Source organism: Megalobrama amblycephala, linkage group LG17 (assembly GCF_018812025.1).
Source record: "Megalobrama amblycephala isolate DHTTF-2021 linkage group LG17, ASM1881202v1, whole genome shotgun sequence".
Taxonomy (NCBI): domain Eukaryota; kingdom Metazoa; phylum Chordata; class Actinopteri; order Cypriniformes; family Xenocyprididae; genus Megalobrama; species Megalobrama amblycephala.
The window spans coordinates 21,777,158-21,797,631 of record NC_063060.1 but is presented as its reverse complement, the minus strand read 5'-3'; the positions used below and the strand labels follow the sequence as shown (position 1 = coordinate 21,797,631).

The following is a 20,474-nucleotide window of genomic DNA, read 5'->3' as shown; positions in this document are numbered from 1 at the left end:
ATTTGTTCCTTTGTAGTTATTCATTAATGAAGGATCAGTATTCTAAAGTTTTACTGCTTAACTACAATATATACATAGAGTACATTCAGAAAGAATTCAGACACTTTTTTTTTTTTTGAATGAAGGGGTCAGAATACTTTCTGAATGTACTGTGGATGGCTTCCAATGTCAGCGGTCCTCAACATTGAGACAAGAACATAGGGAATACTGAAGCTTATATTATTATTTACTGACAGCTGAGAACCAGCAAGCCAGAACATTGAGTATACTAAAAATCTATGGCTTTGTGGTAAAATTGTTGGAATCCATCCCTTTTCAACCTAAACAACATAAAACCACACTGAAGAAACCATGGATCTGAAACAATCTGGGGGAAAAACATTCTATCCAAATAAACAAACAAACAAACAAAAAAACACTTGATTTTACTTAACAGCAATAAACAATACTTTTTACATTGAGTTCAACTGTCAAAAATCAAGCCTCTGTGGCTCCCTCCGATCACCACCAGAGGGCCCCTTCACTGGAGTATTAACCTGTTTCGGACTACATTTCCCTTCACCCCGCACCTGGAGCTGATTTCTCATGCACCTGTTCCTCATCTCGTGGACTATTTATGCCACACACATATGCACACCTTGCGAAGTCATGTTTTGTCGTGGCTGACAATTCTGAAAGTTCTTTCCTGTTTATTGATCTCTTGTGTAATCTCTTGTGTATGACCCTGTACTGTTTATCCTGTTTCAACCCGTTGCTGCCAGCCCTTTTGATTCTCTGCCTGTTTGCTTGGATATTCCACGTATTGTTTGCTGCCACCCTGACCATTTGCCTGTATTATCATCAGAGGTCGAATTGTAAAAAAATTTCAAGGGGGATGGTGTGGTCATTGCCGGGGGCGGGGGGGTGTTGTTGTACCTTTAACATTTTTATTTATTGGTTTAAAGAGTATAAAAATAGACATTATTCATTAAATTATTTTTGACAGAGGTGTTAAAATCGTTGGTCTGCCTAGCGGGTTTTCCCTTTGTGTTTTATTTAATGACCACTTAATTGGTTTCCCTGAATAGAAATGTTGAGTTGAAAACGAAAGCAAAACAGTTTTCTTAAAACACTAATCAAAGTAATATCATACCTTCTGTTCTTTTCTTTTTAAAGAACGTCAAAAGATGCGCTTGAACCAATCTCCTGATCTTTCTGAACAAGCGCGAAAAATGCCGAAAGCTTGCTTGAATCAGAGCTCTGGCTTGACTGTGCGCAGCGCGTTACAATACAGAGTTCTGATTGGTCAATCGCTGTTATTTATAGTTTGTAAATTATCATACAGAGAATTTTAAAATTTCGTTTCCATGATAACTTTTACATAATACATAACACTGCAAATCTAAAGGGGATAGTAAGGGGGAATGGTGGCTTTATAGAGGGGATGCTTTCTGTCTTTTTTTTTTTTAACAAGGGGGATGCTATTATGTTGCTCACAGAAGTCGGATAATACTCGCATGAATCTTTTTCACAGTGATAAGTGGGAAAGAGTGCTCATGCCTGCTGTCCACTATACCTGAAAATTTAGATCAAAGCAACAGATGCGTCTTACCCAAGAAAGTCTATAAAGGCAGGACCAGACAGTAGGACTTGATAAAAATAAAAAAAATTAAAAAAAAACTTTGTGCAAAGCAGTTTATGGGTGCTCTTCTGCTGCCAGGTTTTTGAGCCAAACACCAAAGCTTACTGATTAATGACTCTACAGCCATAGGAAAATAACAACGTCAAACCCTTCACTAGCAACTATAATAAGCAAAGACTCAAATGCAAAAGGGGAAAAAAACGTCCATATCCAATATAATATTTATATAATAAAATTTCATACAATTCGTCCAAGAGTTGTCTTTGTTTGCATTTACATTTACTAATGTGCTCCAGCATTGTTCCACTGTCTTTCATATCCTAACATAGATTCTCTCAAGCAATCACATTTCCTGCTCTTTCCACTGCTATGAGGAATCTTTACCTTTAGCTTCAACATGGAGTCCTGACACAGCTTGTCACCACGTGTGGCCGTCACATCATCAATCCCAATCAGTTTGGCCTTGTAACTGATGCCATCCCCTCTGAAGCGCTGAATCAGAGCCTGCTCACTGCGATCCTGACCTACACAAACAGAGAGATAGATGGAGTGAGACTGTAATTCATTGAAGCTAATAAATCTTGTAACCATTTAGAGAGTGTTATGCTGGAATATTCATTATGCATATGTGCACATAGATCATTTTATGTTAATGTGATACTTTGGTAGGTGTAATATGTTCTGACAACCTTGTGAAAAGTCTTGGCAAAATTCCCTTTTTTTTTAAAGAATCTTGGCTGCCATTACAGAAATGTTATGGACAATAAAACAATTTTCATCAACTACCAAACATTTTACTTAGTAAATGCTTATTATTTATGATATTTTCATTTTGTGAATTACAAATATTTCCTGATGTGACGTTGGATGCAGACTCAGAGACAGAATGAAGGTCCACTTGCAGAGTTGAATGGTGTTGTCAGGCATGCAAAACCCTATTTCAGAACCCTTCAATTCAAAACCCTAAGGCAGGTATACTCGTTTTGCAGTTTTTAGATACTCTAGATTTCGATGAACAGTCAGAATAGTGATAGGATGTTCAGCACCCTCCAACCAGTGTTGCCATTCCTTTAAAGCTGCTTTCATGGCAAGAAGTTCTGATAGCCTTCCTCAAACTGGGTTTAACTTGTGTGAGTAGAGGGCACATAGGTACATTTTCTCAGGGTTGACGTGGCCTTGAGAAAGGGCTTCCCCCTTATACCAATGTTGGAGGAATCTACCTCTACAAAGAAGGCTTGAGATAGATCAGGATGGTGGAGTACAGGGGCTGTGGTAAAATGATGCTTTAGAGATTGCAATGCTGATGAGGCTTGTGGAGTCCAAAGGAGGGTCTTGGGTTTGCCTTCTAGGAGAGATTTGAGGGGAGCAGCGATAGCACTCAAATTTCAAATTAATTGTCTGTAAAAGCCCACAAATCTCTGCATCACTTTGATGGTATTAGGAAGGGGCCAGTTCTTTACCGCATCAACCTTGGATGTGTCCATGGCCATGCATGCTTTCTCTGGACCGATCATGTATACTAGAAAGGTGGTAGAGGAAACATGAAATTTACACTTCTCCGCTTTGACCAGTAAGTGGTTGTTCTTTAGGCGAAGTAGAAGCTCTTGTTCAAGTTTGATATGGGACTCCAATTTGTTTGAATTGACGAGGACGTCAACAATATAAACAATCATACTTTGATTCAACATGTTTCAGAAGATCTCATTCATGAAGGTTTAGAAAACAGACAGTGAGTTAACTAGGCCATATGGCATGACACAATATTCGTAGTGGCCTGAATGGGTGATGAATGCTATCTTCCACTCATCTCCCTCACTTATGTGAGCAAGGTTGTAAGCATGACAAAGATTGAGTTCGGTAAATATCTTGGTTTTGCTAAACACAGTTAGGAGTTGATGGTAGCATGAAGAGACGGACGGAGACTACATTTTAAAGGTTGGATGGTTTTGAGGCAGGTGGAGAAACAGGCTGTTCCCTTATTTGGTGATTTCTCCATCTGTCCAGGTGATTAGGGGATTATATTTGGCCAGCCAGGAGTAAGCAAGAATGACAGACAAATGATCAACAGTTGAATTTGTTCATGATGCAAACTCCCAATTTGAAGTGAAAGCATTGAATGGCACCATTGTGAAGGGGCCAAACATCTAGTCTGTAACAGACACAGAAGGCATACAGGGAGTGGATATGAGAGATCATTTTTCACAAAGAGAAAAGTCGATAAAATTGCCTGCAGCTCCCAAGTCGATGAGAGCATTAACAGTAATCGTTCTATGTTCTGAGAATACTAGGACTGTCATACTAGGACTTCTGCTTTTATGAGGAGGAATGAGAACACTCATCAAACTGTTTGAGCGGACTGGGCATGAGGGAAGGAAATGGCCAGGTTCTCCACAGTATAGGCACAAGTGAATTCTTTATTGCCATTCATCTCTGGAGAGCCGGGAATGACCCAATTGCATGGGTTCATCTAGCTAATGCAGATGATTGGTTGAGGGGAGATGAAACTGGAGTGTGGCTCCACTGCAAATTATCAATCTTAATGAAGAGAGTGATTAATTGGTACAAGTGAGAGATTGTCATCATGATTGGCTATTTTGGTTTGAAGCTTGAGATAAATCATTTCTGTGAAATTTTATTCTGTAATGGTCAACTATTTTTATTTCTCCTGAGGAATTTTAGGAGAAACATCACTATTGACACTAAAATGAGAGATATCTGAGATTCACCACTAGTCTCCTGAGCTTAAGAAAAGCATAACATTTTTTCCTCTGTTACTACCAGAATAAAATCAGCAACATCAAGCCCCCTCAAACTGTTAACAACAATCTTGGTACTTTGTATTCTTAAACCCTCTCCATATATAACCTCACTGAACACGATCATAAAGGTCGATCATACGATCACTTGGCTTCTCTTATCACTACTATGCAGATCATATGTAGTTCTGTCTGTCGTTACAACCCACCGACCCCATTATCTCAGCTTGTATCTCTGTCTGCCTTTCAGATATCTCAGTTTGGATGAAGAGACATTACATTCAGCTCAACTTTGTGAAGTTTAGTTCTTTGCGCTACTTTGTTAGGCAACCACAGCATCACTGTTCAACACTGGAAACCTGGTGGTTATGTTTGATGACCAGTTAAGCTTTCCCTGCAAACAATCCTACAATGGCCCTTTACGGGCCCACTTAGGGATGGCATAAGGGGCCCCAGTGGGCTGCCAGCGCAGGGCCCCTGATAATTTGCTCATTGGCAAAACGTTGGCCCCTTAGCGATGGCCCTGCATGGGCAGCCCTAACTTAGCCCCAGGAATCCCTCACTGTGCCCACACAGGGCCCGCACTATTAATCTACAACAATAAATCTGGCAGCACAGGGTGCCAAACATTTACCATTAATAAAAATAACGGTTAATGATTGTTAAAAAAGAAATGGTCAATGACAGGTGCATCTGTCACTCAAATATTTCCTAAATCATACTATGTAAAATAAAAATCTCTTTGATTCTGAACACTGCATGATGATTGAATCATCAATAAGTAATCAACTTCATCTAACCAGCATTTCTGTTGCAATTTTTGCTAAAAACAAATGTGCTTCAGAAACACACAGTTACAGCAGCCAGAAAAACATTAAATTTATGAAGTCAAGGGTCAAGATCCCAACTAAAGCAAATGCTCACCTCCAAAACAGTGACTTCAAAATTGACTATTTTCAATAAAACATCAACATCTAAAAGTTTTGTAAGAAACAAATAGTCAAACTGATTGTAATGAAGTAAAGATGCTGAGATCTAGACAGATCTGTTAGCGTTTAATGTTCTGCTGCTGATCATGTGAGTGTTTTCAGCTTATTTAAATAAGGAGGTTTTACTTTACTGCCAGTCATTTGACCGTTTTATCATCCAACTGTTTTGTAATTGTATTAATTACAGATTATTTTTGTAATTTTACATACATTTCTATGTCATTTAAGAAAACAGAAAATGCTGTATAAAAATACAGCCAGTCAGAGCATGGGAAATGAAAGTGGGCTCCTTACACAAAACCTGCATGGGCCCAAATGTACAAAAGTTGCTCTGGGCCCGAACAGGCTGGCCCACACTGGGCCATCATGGGCTTAATGTAGGCAGTTCGCTAGTGTGGGCTGCCCACAGAGAGCCCGTAGTGAGCCCAAAGCTGTGGGCCTCGCCTGGCAAGCTTTCACTGGGCCTGTTTAGGTTTGGTGTGGGCTGGCCCTAGCCCACTGTGCCCGCAAAAAGCCAGCATGGGCCACACAGGAGCATGTTTGCAGGGTTACTAACCACATCTGAACAATACTACTAGCCTACTGGCAAGCATGACTAAGCCTCAGCAGATGATCCAGGGGTCTTCTTTCAGCCTCAATCAGTCACACCTCTACTGGTCCCACTCCACTGGCTTCACCAGCATTCACATCAAATGTAAAGCCTTGATGCTCGCCTTTAGGACTGCCACATCCTCCTATACTCATTCAAGTGTATGCTCCCTCCCGCAAGTTACGGTCAGTGAACAAGCTCGCTTTCCAAAACCCTTACCTGTTCCACTCATCTAACTTTATATGATAGTTTATACTTTTAATGCCAAAGCCAAGCATTGTGTACTGTGAATATTGTTGACAAATTGTTTGAGATGTCACTTTTAAGTCGCTATGGATTAAAGAGCCTGCTAAATGAATTATTCTAAATGTAAATTTAATATGCTACTCTCAATGCTTTAGAAAGTAAACAAAAATCTCACTGATGCTCAGAAGAGCTCCACACATTTACAGCACAGCAGTAGCTCAGCAGTAACAACTGCTTTCACATTATTGTCTGCCATTTTTGTATCTAATGGGTTCAAAAACATATTTAATGCAAGTTCTACTGCTAACCAAATTGATCCAGTACATATTCTGTTAATAGATAACAAAAAGATAATTTAACTGAAATTACACCAGAGAAAAGGTAGAACAGCTAATTGCATATGAAGAGTTCATTTGCAAAAAGCGATAAACGCTACTTTTAAGAAAAATGAACTGACTGCTGTCCATTATTCTCCACATATAGCATGTTCTGAACCCTAAATACATTTTGTCAGAAAAGCTGGTATTGTCCACTGTCAAGGCACCGTGAGTTCACGTTTTGCAGCAGAAACCGACAAGCGCCTTTGTTGTTTGTGTACAGAAACCGATGTCAGTTTTAGTGAATCAGCGCACAGTATTCAGGTCAGGTGACAAGGCTGCTGACAAAGCTGTGAAAATGTCAAGCTTTGTATTTTTCTTGCATCAATATTTATATAATACACCTTTTTCTGATTCATACAATGTCAAGGGTTTTGTCTTTTTAAGAGACTCCTAGGCAAAAAAAAGAAAAAAAAAAAAAAGAAAAGTTTTTAATGGTCTTAACCACAAATTATTGGTGTGAGCAAATTCACTTAAAAGCCATTTCAAAGAACCATGTTTTTGGCAGAATACAAGAAGTTGTGTGTGGAGTGATGAATCACAGTGAAACAGTTGCATGGTGATGCTCCAGCATGGTGTCTTCAAAAATATGCTGATAAATATAATAATAAATATATCAGTGAAGCATATAAACCTTTAACTGTTATGGTTTGAAAACTGAAACATAAAACCGCTCTGCTCAATATTTTTTGTTCTATTCTCACAGGAAAATGCATAATCTTATTGGTTCCGCTGTAATGAAAGTAGATCAGTGAATTTCCTAAAGGACCATGTGTCAGCCATCAAATGTTCAACAGTTCGGTGAGAGCAAGACAGATGGCAGCATATGGGGAGGAGGAAGAGACTCTCTAGACACCCCAATCTGTCAAGAGGCTGTTTAGTTTTTGGAGGCCTGACACAGAAACTCATTGACCTTTTAAACCCCAAGAGACAAAAGACCAGATATGCCTCATATTCAATGCAGAATATTCAGCACTTTTTTGTAATGAATCAGCTGGGTTCCAAATAAAAGTTAGGACAGTTAGGACATATAAATAGGAAACCATGTTTTGAGCAAACTTTGATAAAATCATAATTTTAGTCTTTTGGAAATCAATACTCTTTTTTTGTGTATTTTTTTTACTAGTTTTTTTTTTTTTTTTTTTAATTGAAAAAATTTTGAAAGGGGCAGAGGTTAAATAAGAACACAAGAATAGAAAAATAATAAATAAAAATAGAAAAAGGAGACGTTTTAAATAGATAAATAGAAGTTATAGTCATTTCTAATGTCTGACATATTTTCAACATTAATATAGCTTTGTGTGTCTGGGATTCTAATGCATAGCTCAAAGGTCTTTAGCATAATAACACAATGATTAATCACGTCTACAGGAATATTAATCAGAATTAGGCATTACGCCACTAACACAATCATTGACCTTGTAAGCAAGAAATGCACAATAAATAAATGGGAGATTGTTGCCACTAAGTGGTTCTTGGATATTCTGATTTGATCAAAGGAGGCCTGACAGGTTTGAGGACCTCTCAGGGTGAAGAGGTCACCAACTGACCATGTGCTACATCTGGACACAAGACTGGTTGCATTAATAAATATGAATTGGTTCCATAAATAAAAATGAATTAATGAGAGCTGATTCACAATGTGGGTAGAATCCATAGGGCAGGGCAGGGCTGGGCAACTATGGCCCTTGAGATCCACTTTCCTGCAGAGTTTAGCTCCAACCCTGATCAAACACACCTGCCTCACAATGGGTTGTGGGCAATATCAGCCGTTAGAGTGTTGGACACTAATTGGTGACTTCTGCTCTTACACATAACAGTGTTTACAAAATGCATTATTGAAACACATGAATATCATATAATATCAAAATTAAAAAATAAAATAAAATCTGCTAAATGTATAAATACATTATATTTATGCATGATATGTATTACATTTTGAAATGTCATTTTGAAATGTCATGCCAAATATTGGCCGGAAAAGTTAAATGTACATATAAGGAACAGAAGAAGGACCAATTTGCAACTTATTAGGTCAATTGGCAACATGATTGGGTATAAAAAGAGCCTCTCAGAGTGTCAGTGTCTCTCAGAAGTCAAGATGGGCAGAGGATCACCAATTCCCCCAATGCTGTGGCGAAAAATAGTGGAGCACTATCAGAAAGGAGTTTCTCAGAGAAAAATTGCAAACAGTTTTAAGTTATCATCATCTACAGTGCATAATATCATCCAAAGATTCAGAGAAGCTGGAACAATCTCTGTGCGTAAGGGTCAAGGCCAGAAAACCATACTGGATGCCCGTGATCTTCGGGCCCTTAGACGGAACTGCATCACATGCAGGAATGCAACTGTAATGGAAATCACAACATGGGCTCAGGAATACTTCCAGAAAACATTGTCTGTGAACACAATCCACCGTGCCATTCGCCGTTGCCGGCTAAAACTCTATAAGTCAAAAAAGGAGCCATATCTAAACATGATCCAGAAGCGCAGGCGTTTTCTCTGGGCCAAGGCTCATTTAAAATGGACAGTGGCAAAATGGAAGACTGTTCTGTGGTCAGACAAATCAAAATTTGAAGTTCTTTTTGGAAAACTGGGATGCCATGTCATCCTGACTAAAGAGGACAAGGACAGCCCAAGTTGTTATCAGCGTGTGGCATGGGCAGCTTACACATCTGGAAAGGCACCATCAATGCTGAAAGGTATATCCAAGTTCTAGAACAACATATGCTCCCATCCAGATGTCGTCTCTTTCAGGGAAGACCTTGCATTTTCCAACATGACAATGCCAGACCACATACTGCATCAATTACAACATCATGTCTGCGTAGAAGAAGGATCAGGGTACTGAAATGGCCAGCCTGCGGTCCAGATCTTTCACCCATAGAAAACATTTGCCGCATCATAAAGAGGAAGATGCGACAAAGAAGACCTAAGACAGTTGAGCAACTAGAAGCTTGTATTAGACAAGAATGGGACAACATTCCTATTCCTAAACTTGAGCAACTTGTCTCCTCAGTCCCCAGACGTTTGCAGACTGTTATAAAAAGAAGAGGGGATGCCACACAGTGCTAAATATGGTCTTGTGCCAACTTTTTTGAGATGTGTTGATGCCATGAAATTTAAAATCAACTTATTTTTCCCTTAAAATGATTTTCTCAGTTTAAACATTTGATATGTCATCTATGTTGTATTCTGAATAAAATATTGAAATTTGAAACTTCCATATCATTGCATTCTGTTTTTATTCACAATTTGTACAGTGTCCCAACTTTTTTGGAATCGGGTTTCTATATACCTTTTCACATTTTTTTTTATCAAGTATAGACAGCATTAAAATGGAAAATGTGAAAATCATCTGCTTTTTTATAAGGTGCTTCACAATTTATGCTAATGATGCCCAAGACTACCACTTAGACTACTTCCCTAATCCAAGTAGAAATTTTCATCCATTTATCAAGTGTATTGCATGTTTTAAACATTTAAAGAACACTGATGAAAGTGTCTCAGTGTGCTCAACCCAGAATGCCATTTTTTGTTACGTGTTTATTTAATAAAAGTTTGACATTCTGCCAGAATTGCCATAAGTTACTATGTGTGTGTTTGTGCAGCTTGCATGACAGCTCTGTGCTTGAATCAGATTTCACATGGATTTTTGTCGGTAAGCAGCAGTTGCTATGGTGATGGAAAAAAATTCAAGGATGAGGCCATTTCATTTATCATTTGTGGGTAGTGAGAGCAGAACACAGGTATACTGAATCTCTCATCAGAGACAATATTAAAACATGACAGCCAACAAACAATTGTACTTGTTACTTGTTATGTTACTTTTCAAAGTAAGACCATATGACTGTGCGATGCGAGTTATATCACAGAGGATCATATCACAAAGGTGATAATCAGAAATAACTAGGGCTGCAACAACTAATCGATCAAATTAATAATAATCGATAATGAAAATCATCGATAATGAATGTCATTATTGATTAGTCAATCCTGCCCACCATGCACGGAAAACTTCCACCAGTCACGTCAAATTACAGCACTGAATAACGAATTACTATGGACAAAATGCATCTAAAAATAGTGAAGAAAAAAACAAAACAGATTGAGCTTCTGCGGGAAAGGTACGTGATCCAAGCTGCCCAACACATGTTAAATTGATGTTGCTGTTATGATACTGTTATGGAGTTTTTGGAGTTTGACAGCCTCTGGTCACCTTATAGAGTATGGAAAAGGGCAGTGTGAATATTTTCTTCTGAGTTTCACAGAAGAAAGTCATGCAGGTTTTAAGCAACATGGGTAATCACATAGTGGTAAGAGAGCTGTCACCATTATGTTCAGTTTAGTTTTGTTCATGGACTTTTAGTTTGTAATTCTTCAGTTCCTGTGTTCCTTGATTTTCCCACCACTAATCTGTAACCATGGACACTAACTATCATCATAGCTGTTTGTATTAGCCTGAATCCCAAATGGCACACTTCTATGCAATTTCGGTCTTGTGGACTTCCGCAATTTCAGTCTTATGGTCCACGAGACCATAGGATGTCCCGTTCATCATTTTAGGTTTCAGAAGTGTGCTCGCAAGCTCCCCTTTTGCGGGCAAATATGGTGAGAGAAATATTTTTAGATAATACACAGTAAGCGAGTCGGAAGCTGGAATGTTTGCCTTAATAGGTCACAATAGGAAAGACAACAGACTGTGGTGGAACAATGTTTGCACAATGCCATTAAAGAAATTCTTAAAGTTAATGTCATTAGCACCCCCGCCTCTGAACTGACCTCTTCTCCTGGACTCCTTTTTGACACTGAGTTTGACATCTGCTTGATGCTCTGCCTCTGTTGACATCCTCCTGTGTCTCTATTCCTCTCAGTAGCATGGAGATGGTTATCTTGTAGTATCCTCTAGTCATCTGAGGCAAATTCAAAATGCTGCATTATTGTCCACAACACAAGGAACTGGTCCAGTTAGTGCGATTGTCTATATTTCTTCTGTACTTTCCTGCATACAATTTAACAGTGTTCCTCTGTGTTTGCAGCTGATCCAGTGGCATTCACATTATTTCATTATTCTTAGTCTGCATCCAAACTGCTTGGCTGTCACTCTGTGGAGAGAGATAGAAATAGAAGAGGTATTTTATCACAGATTGTACAGATGTTGCAATTATATATGTAATATATAATTATATATAAGAACCACATTTCTGATTTGAGAGGATTTACCCTATTTTCTTTTTCTCTATTTTCTCTAACTCTATAAAGTATATTCTATCATATTTGATACACAAATTTTAAGGCTTCTTTATTATCAATGTAATCAAAACTGAAAAAAAGTATTGCACACAATCTACTACATGATTTCTGCCCTCTAAGCAATAGTCGAACTGAAAGGCCTTTTAGCATAATTGTAAAAACTTCCTCCTTCAGGCATCCTTCATGCATCTCTTTTTGCTCTGAAATCTTTACGGATTTTTATGAAGTAAATGTAAGAATAACGTATATATTGTTAGTAATATTTCAAGACGAACACTTACTGGACTGAAGCAGCTTTGGTTTACTAAATTATCCATACATAATTTTTTTAGACAAATCATGAGTATCAAATACGATCCATTAGGCTTTTGAGGAAGGTTTATTTGTTCATCTCTCAATCATCATTGTATTGCATTGCATTACAATATGAAGAGTTCAGATGCAAAAGCCTCTAAGTGCCATCTGAAAGTTTCTTCTAAAATGAGCATTTTTATCAAGCTCGCATGTTTATGTTCAGTTAATTCACTTTAATGGCAATGAAAATGACCTATTAATTGACATTAAAGTTAAATTACTGAACCTAAACATACAAGCTTGATAAAAATGCTCATTTTAGAAGAAAATTTCAGATGGCACTTAGAGGCTTTTGCATCTGAACTCTTCATATATGTTTTACAACTACAGAACTTTGATCATAAAACTTTTTTTGGCAGATATACTGTAGAGTGACGAGTGATATTTATATTCATTTCATGTAAGTACAGTATGTGCTATAGAAATCATTGTTTTAAATTACAAGCATCAGAATATCATCTTACACTTTGGCTAAATATCCAATATTAAATTGCATATTTTTGCTTGGTTTGAGTGCAAATTCACTCTGCCATTTTTGAAATGCTTCTCGGGAAGCTATTTCCGTCTTGCAAGTACAGCTCCCATCTCTTTGAATGGCGAAACATCAAATTCTTCAAAGCTGTTCACCAAGCTTACTATCAAATTTGAAATCACCAATAAAATATTACACAAAATGCCTCATAAATGTTGTTTCTTACACTCAAATGGCTTTAAAAAAAAAAAGTATATTGTGAATGCGCATGTGCAGTCCTAAGTGCAAATCTCAGGTTTCTATGGGAACTGGAGCTTCTAAGGGCAGCTGAAGATAAGCAATGACTTCACAAACTGCTGACTGGTACTTTTTTCAGATAGCAGGACGTATTCCGCGAAATTGTGTGTTGCAGTTTCCCCCATTCATAGTAATATGAGTGTCCCATCTTTCTATATCTATAGTCTTTGGTATCATAATAGCATAATGTATCAAATATGACACTCAAAAACAAAAACCACAAACTTTTTAATTGTTATTATTATTGTAAGTATTATTAGATTTTGTATAAAGTTTCAATAAACTTCTATTCATAATGTTCATTAAAATATAAAACGTTTAGAGTTTAAAGGTGCAATATGTAAATTTTCTGTCCGCTAGAGGTCACTAGAGGCCTATTCAAAACAAAGGTGTAGCTTGACGGCGCCAAGTTTGAGCGTGGAATCTTGGGACATGTGGTCTTCACCTCAACGACCGGTGGAAAATAATTGGGATAGGACTCAGGAAGAAATCATGTTCATGAATGCGATTATTAACGTTACTGTAGTATGAAGCAAAGCAAGACCGAGTGTTGTGGGAACTGAACGAGGCCGCTGGAGTGACTGCGCAACATGCCGCGAGCAGCAGAACCTTTATTATGCCACAGTTGCCGGCGCCGCTTCTGCTTTTCCGGTCATGAGTATGAGGTAACGCAGCTCTGTTTATCATATTAGATACATTTGAGTGTGTTGAAAATGATGTTATAACATTACTCTGTGCGTTCGCGCGGCGGCTGCTGTGAGACAGTTGTTTGAGACACACTGCAGTAAGCTAGAACAATTTTAGAATATCATATTAAATGCTCGATAGCTTGTGTTGATAAATGGCATGCAATTAATTTTAAAATGTATTGATGATGGAGAAAATGCTGTATTACTGTTACTAAAAATAAAGCTGTATCTGATTATGCTATGTTAGCTACTTCACAAAATAGTGTTTTTCTCTGAGGCATGGTAAAGCATGGTAAATTAGATTTAAACAATAAGACTAAAGGTGTTGAGCTGTATAACAATAATTGGTTTTCTGTCTATAAATATATCAAAACAGTTGTCCCCTTGCCTATTAAAACATGTAAATATTAAAGCGTCTTTGATGTTTATATGGTTTCTACAAATTAAAACCGGAAACCGAGGGTAACGCAGGTATGACGCAATTGACAGGCGACTCCTCACACGTCCCGGAGCCTTGGTTAAAATTGCAATTTTCTCACGATTTACAAATAGTTGCAAACATTTGGGATATATTATAAGTGCTCAAGTGAACAAAATATCTAGCGGTTTTTGTATATTTTACTGCAAAATTCTTACACATTGCACCTTTAAGTTGTATATAAATAGTATTCCTTAAAATATCAAAAATTTTGACCACTAAAATGAAGAACATTATCCTCTACTCTTCAAAGACTTGAGCGCTTCTGCTGGTGAAGTCATGCATCATTAATAAACAAGCTTTCATTTGCAAATAACTGATGAAGGTTAGGAAAGCTGCTGCCTGTGATCAGACTCCCGTAAAAGTACCTCAGGCAGCAGACCGGAACGTGTGCATGTCCATCTTTGCATCAAAAAAGGAAAAGGCCTGTTTTGTCACTCTGGGACAATGCGTTTTTTATTATGAACATGCCTGAGTCTGACAAAAGAATGATTTAATGTGATGAATGACTGCTCTTTAAACCCCTTTTTAACTAGGTCACCACACCGCTCAATCTGCTGTGTGGTTAAAGAGCTCAAGCACTGCCTCTCATCTGGGTCAGAGCCGAGAAGCATTGCTATTGCCTGAACTGTTTCATAAATATGCTTGCTCACATTTTTCATTGGGACAAATTTTACAGGATTGTAATCTGCTATCCGACTGTTACGTCTTCAGGTTTTGTTATCGTTTCATTTTGGTTTATGCCTACTGCTTTTATTTTTCTTATTTTGTTCATTGTCTTCTCCTGTCTTGATTGTCTCCTGTTGTGTCATTAGTTTCCTGTGTATTTACAGCCGTCATGTTTTGTTGTATTAAAAATATATCAAGTTTATCCATTTATCCATGTCATGTCATTTAAGTTAAGTCAATATGTACGTGTTCTTCATTTGTAGATGTCTTTAATTTTTTCCCTTAGAAGGCAGCCGGAGGCATTGAACACAACTGAGGAAAACCACCTGTCTCAAGAGAATAATTGCCTTGAGGGAATGTGGAAGACATGACAGGAAACTGAGGAGAAAATTAAGGTTTTTAAAAAAAGCAAGCACAGCAACAGGCCAACTACCGTATGCTTCTGCAGGTAACAGGCAATATTATAAGTTCTCTGCATTCAGCACAAACAACTTCTCGGCATCACAGCCCTGGATTTTTCCATATCTACTACAACCTCCAGTGCTTGCTCAATTTCACAATCCCCTAAACCAGCAACTCTGTCCATTTCAGTTGTTCCCCAGCCAGTGATTGCCATTCCTTCACATCAGCACCTGTCATAGTCTCCATCATCTGAGAATCCACAGCCAGCATGTGATCAGTACTAGTCAGCGTAACACAAATATACTGTTCATGAGTTCACACTTACATATAGTAAAGGTTATGCATATTTGCCGCGTTGTCCAGGGGGAGGGCTCTGAGCTCGGAATTTTGCCCTGAACCCAGAGCACTCCCCCCGGTCGTGATAAGAATAGATAGGACGAGAAGTAAGGAGATGGGGTGGTGGAGGGATGCTGATGTTTGCTGATGAACAGACGTAAGTCTGCTGCATATATACCTCTTATCATTAATTGAGTTAATTAAAGGTGCCATAGAATTTAAATTTGAATTTACCCTGGCACAGTTGAATAACAAGAGTTCAGTACATGGAAATGACATACAGTGAGTCTCAAACACCATTGTTTCCTCCTTCTTATATAAATCTCATTTGTTTAAAAAACCTCCGAAGAACAGGCGAATCTCAACATAACACCGACTGTTACGTAACAGTCGGGATAATTAATATGTACGCCCCCAAAATTTGCATATCCCAGCTCATGTTCAAGGCATTACACAAGGGCAGGACGTCTGGATGTGTACAGCTGAATCATCAGACTAGGTAAGCAAGCAAGGACAACAGCGAAAAATGGCAGATGGAGCAATAATAACTGACATGATCCATGATAACATGATATTTTTAGTGATATTTGTAAATTGTCTTTCTAAATGTTTCGTTAGCATGTTGCTAATATACTGTTAAATGTGGTTAAAGTTACCATCGTTTATTACTGTATTCACGGAGACAAGAGCCGTCGCTATTTTCATTATTAAACACTTGCAGTCTGTATAATTCATAAACACAACTTCATTCTTTATAAATCTTTCCAACAGTGTGTAATGTTAGCTTTAGCCATGGAGCACTATCAAACTCATTCAGAATCATATGTAAACATCCAAATAAATACTATACTCACATGATCCGAAGCATGCATGCAGCATGCATGACAAACATTTTGTAAAGATCAATTTGAGGGTTATATTAGCTGTGTGAACTTTGTTTATGCACTGTTTTATAGTCGAGAGCTCGGGGGCAGGGAGCGTGAGGATTTAAAGGGGCCGCAGCCTGAATCGGCGCATATTTAATGATGCCCCAAAATAGGCGGTTAAAAAAATTAATTAAAAAAAATCTATGGGGTATTTTGAGCTGAAACTTCACAGACACATTCAGGGGGCACCTTAGACTTATATTACACCTTGTGAAAAAAACGTTCTAGAGCACCTTTAACTAAATCTCATGTTAATTAGGTTAATTATCTGAACGTGCTCCTCCCGAACTTTGTTAATAAAACATTATTTAATTGGGGGAAAGCTTGTTTGTTTACACCTACCATAAATACCCATAGCATACAAATAATTTACTTGAAATGTTTTAAAATTATGGTTAGTAAAGAAATATAAATCTATTCTTTTTTTCTATTTCTTTTTTTCTATAAATCTATTTTTAAATCTAGTTACCCTGCCAAATTCTGTAGGTCATTTCATTGAAATTGAAAACCAAAGCACACCTGTTTATCTTAAAATGTTGTGTAATTGCTTCTGGAAAATAAGTTTTCAACAAATGTTTAACACTATTTAAAAAAATTAATAAATGACAGATAATCACATGTGTTTTTCTTGATTTTCAGTTACTAATTAGACCAACTTTAAATAAGGATAATAATTTGGCTAAAAACTATAAACCATTAAATAAAGAAATATTTATAAAAATGAACAGCTTAAGGACAGTAATTTTTATTTGGTCATATCCCTTTCTAAAGTTTAATATACACTGATCAGGCATAACATTATGACCTAATATTGTGTTGGTCCCCCTTTTGCTGCCAAAACAGCCCTGACCTGTTGAGGCATGGACTGCACTAGACCCCTGACGGTGTGCTGTGGTATCTGGCTCCAAGATGTTAGCAGCAGATCCTTTAAGTCCTGTAAGTTGCGAGGTGGGGCCTCCATGGATCGGACTTGTTTGTTCAGCACATCCCCCAGGTGCTCGATTGGATTGAGATCTGGGGAATTTGGAGGCCAAGTCAACACCTCAAACTCGTTGTTGCGCTCCCTAACCCATTCCTGAACTATTTTTACTTTGTGGCAGGGTGCATTATCCTGCTGAAAGAGGCCACAGCCACCAGGGAATACTGTTTCCATGAAAGGGTGTACATGGTCAATGCAATGTCAAAATAACATCCACATGGATGGCAGGACCCAAGGTTTCCCAGCAGAACATTGCTCAAAGCATCACAATGCCTCCGCCAGCTTGCCTTCTTCCCATAGTGCATCCATGTGTTCCCCAGGTAAGCAATGTACACGCATCAGGCCATCCACATGATGTAAAAGAAAACGTGATTCATCAGACCAGGCCACCATCTTCCATTGGCTATTGGCTATTCCATACTATGGCAAGCTGATTTAGCGTGTTAATGCTTCAGTATGTGCATAAGATAAAATACAGTACGTAAAATATCATCAATTTCTTCAAGAAAATTCTTGTAATGTCTAATCTCGTGTGTGTTTGACATCCTTAAGTGACAGCCTTCTGTCAATATTAGAGCTGCATATTAGAAAAAAATGAAAGAATAACTTTTCATAAAGCAAATAATATTCTAATACTACATGTTATCGTGAAAATTGCATAATGCACTGATCTCACCCCTGGACATAACTGGAAAGGCATTTGAAATATACTAATAGGTATATCGAGGAAAAGGCTTCTCTTGAAATAGCAACTCCTGAACTCTAGTGTTGGTCTAACTTAAATTAAATGTGCTGAATGACATTATTGCTTAATGGTTTTGTAAAGTCATGCCTTCAGTAATTATAAGGCATGCGTTTCAAGGCATGCAATATTGTGCTTTTATTATTGCATGAAGATATAATTTTATGCAATAAAAGAGCTTAAAGGGATAGTTCACCCAAAAATGAAAATTTGATGTTTATCTGCTTACCCCCAGCGCATCCAAGATGTAGGTGACAACGACAGTAATGTCTAGCACTCGTTAAAGTATATGCGCGAGACATCGATGCCGTTGTCAGAGCGCGATCAGACCTCACTAAGCGAGTGCTGAACGCAGTTGGACATAGTGGTGTTTTAGAGGTAAAAAATGATATAAATACTGTTCGGTTTCTCGCACAAACTGATCGTTTCGTGTCTTAGGACATCAATGTGTCGTCACAAGCTGCAGGGTTTAATTTGGACTTGTCTATGCAAGTTTTATTTACTCTTATAGTAGAAGTTCCCATCCACTAGCATTATTTGACTGACAGACAGCAGCGGTTGGAGTTAAAAATCATCATTTGTGTTCTACTGAAGAAAAAAAGTCACCTACATCTTGGATGCACTGGGGGTAAGCAGATAAACATCAAATTTTCATTTTTGGGTGAACAATCCCTTTAACATGATATGTAAGCACCTGACTCCATGCTGAAAGGCCTATATCAGCCATGAAGAGAGAATCTGAACTAAGGTCATGTGGTGCGCTTCAGTAGTAATGAAATCAAGCCATTCTACAGCATGATGTCATTCCCCTGCAGGGTCTTCTGCTCACTATGCATCATATCTGTCTGTGCTTCTCTTTTAGTTTCCCTTTTATGGCAAAACAGTGTGAATGAGTAACTCAATTTTTATAGCATAGAGGAAAAAAGATATATGAAACCAACTCATAATTTGTGCAATTTTTCTGTGTTTTTGACAAAAGTATTTTGGTAATCGAGTAATCAGTCAATTATTTTGACGAGTAATCTGATTTTTTCTTTTCCTTTTTTTGTGGTAATAAAAATAGACCAAAGCAAACAACAGCCTTTAAAATGACTTAAAATACATATAATATTAATGAGGCAATAATTTTTTGGTTCAAATAAAGTTTCAAAAAGAAAGCAATCATATGGTTTTATAGAACAACACTGTTAAAATACACAATATAATATACATAATATAAACAATCAACTATTATAACAAATGTCTGCAGAGGGCACCAACGGCCTGGTAATTGACCCTTTGCCAGGAGTTTGATTGACAGGCGATCTAACCAATCATAATGCTTTGTACTGCCTCAGACCAGAGACATTTATGATTTTGTGGGAGCTATGAATAAAATAAAAATAAATGATAGAATTCACGTTTTATCATTTTATTTGTCTTATCTTATTAATTTAGTAAATTAGGACTAAATCATTTTTAAATACTATACTAAAAAAAACAAGAAACCCATTCTCTCCCAAGTCCCAACTCGTGAATTATATAGCGGTGGTACACGAGATGACTCTCTTCTCGCTCTGTTCCCGCTATAGTTGAGGCTTATGTTAAATAGCAGGCTATATTTATTTAACTGTTTTACGAGAAGAATGCTGAACGACCAAGAGTAATATCCAGGAATGCAAGCAACTCAACTTTTAAAAAAATGTCACTGTTTTGAATTTAAAATATGGTATACATTTGATTCATGTTACTCATTATCATGAATGTGATAAGACAAGAAACGTTTTGCGTTTTCGACATAGCCTATCAGATATAAGTAAGAGTGAACGTGTGCATATTTTAAAACAAAATATTATTTTCAAATAGTTTAAATTGATTAGGCCTACCTTACAACCCAACCTACCTTTTCTCTTTGTCTTTTGTTGTTTGATTAACATTCATGACACAGAAAGCAGCAGGGTGCTTCTGTCACTTTAAGAGCGAATGCGCAGCGCAGATCCAAAATAGTGTTGCACATCTAGTTTTCTTTCTCCATTGTTTCATTCACCTAAGCCATAATCAATTGTGTTTAGGAGGATAGTCTATCTTTTATGTGCATTTTGACCACTTTTTTGCATGTATGTGTCCGTTCAGCCAAAAATAGACGCGGAAGAGATCGGCATTAGATGTTCACGCGGCTCTGTGTGTGTGAACAGAAAACAGCCGCACTTTCAGAAGAGTTCTCTCTCACGCCATCATGTGTTCAAATGGTTTAAAATCTCTTGAATGATTAATTTGACAGGACCTAAAATGCGTTGATAAAATTTCATTCTATGATGGT

At 37.6% G+C, this 20,474-nt stretch overlaps 1 protein-coding gene across 1 annotated transcript in view; it reads right to left on the bottom strand.

The window, feature by feature from the left end:
* LOC125250468 overlaps window positions 1-20,474 on the bottom strand; it is an 82,027-nt gene that overhangs the window by 50,486 nt on the left and 11,067 nt on the right. Inside the window, 2 exon segments of the mRNA XM_048163061.1 lie at window positions 2,006-2,145; window positions 11,361-11,683. Of these exon segments, the coding sequence (XP_048019018.1) occupies window positions 2,006-2,145; window positions 11,361-11,427 (207 nt within the window). The 5' untranslated portion in view covers window positions 11,428-11,683.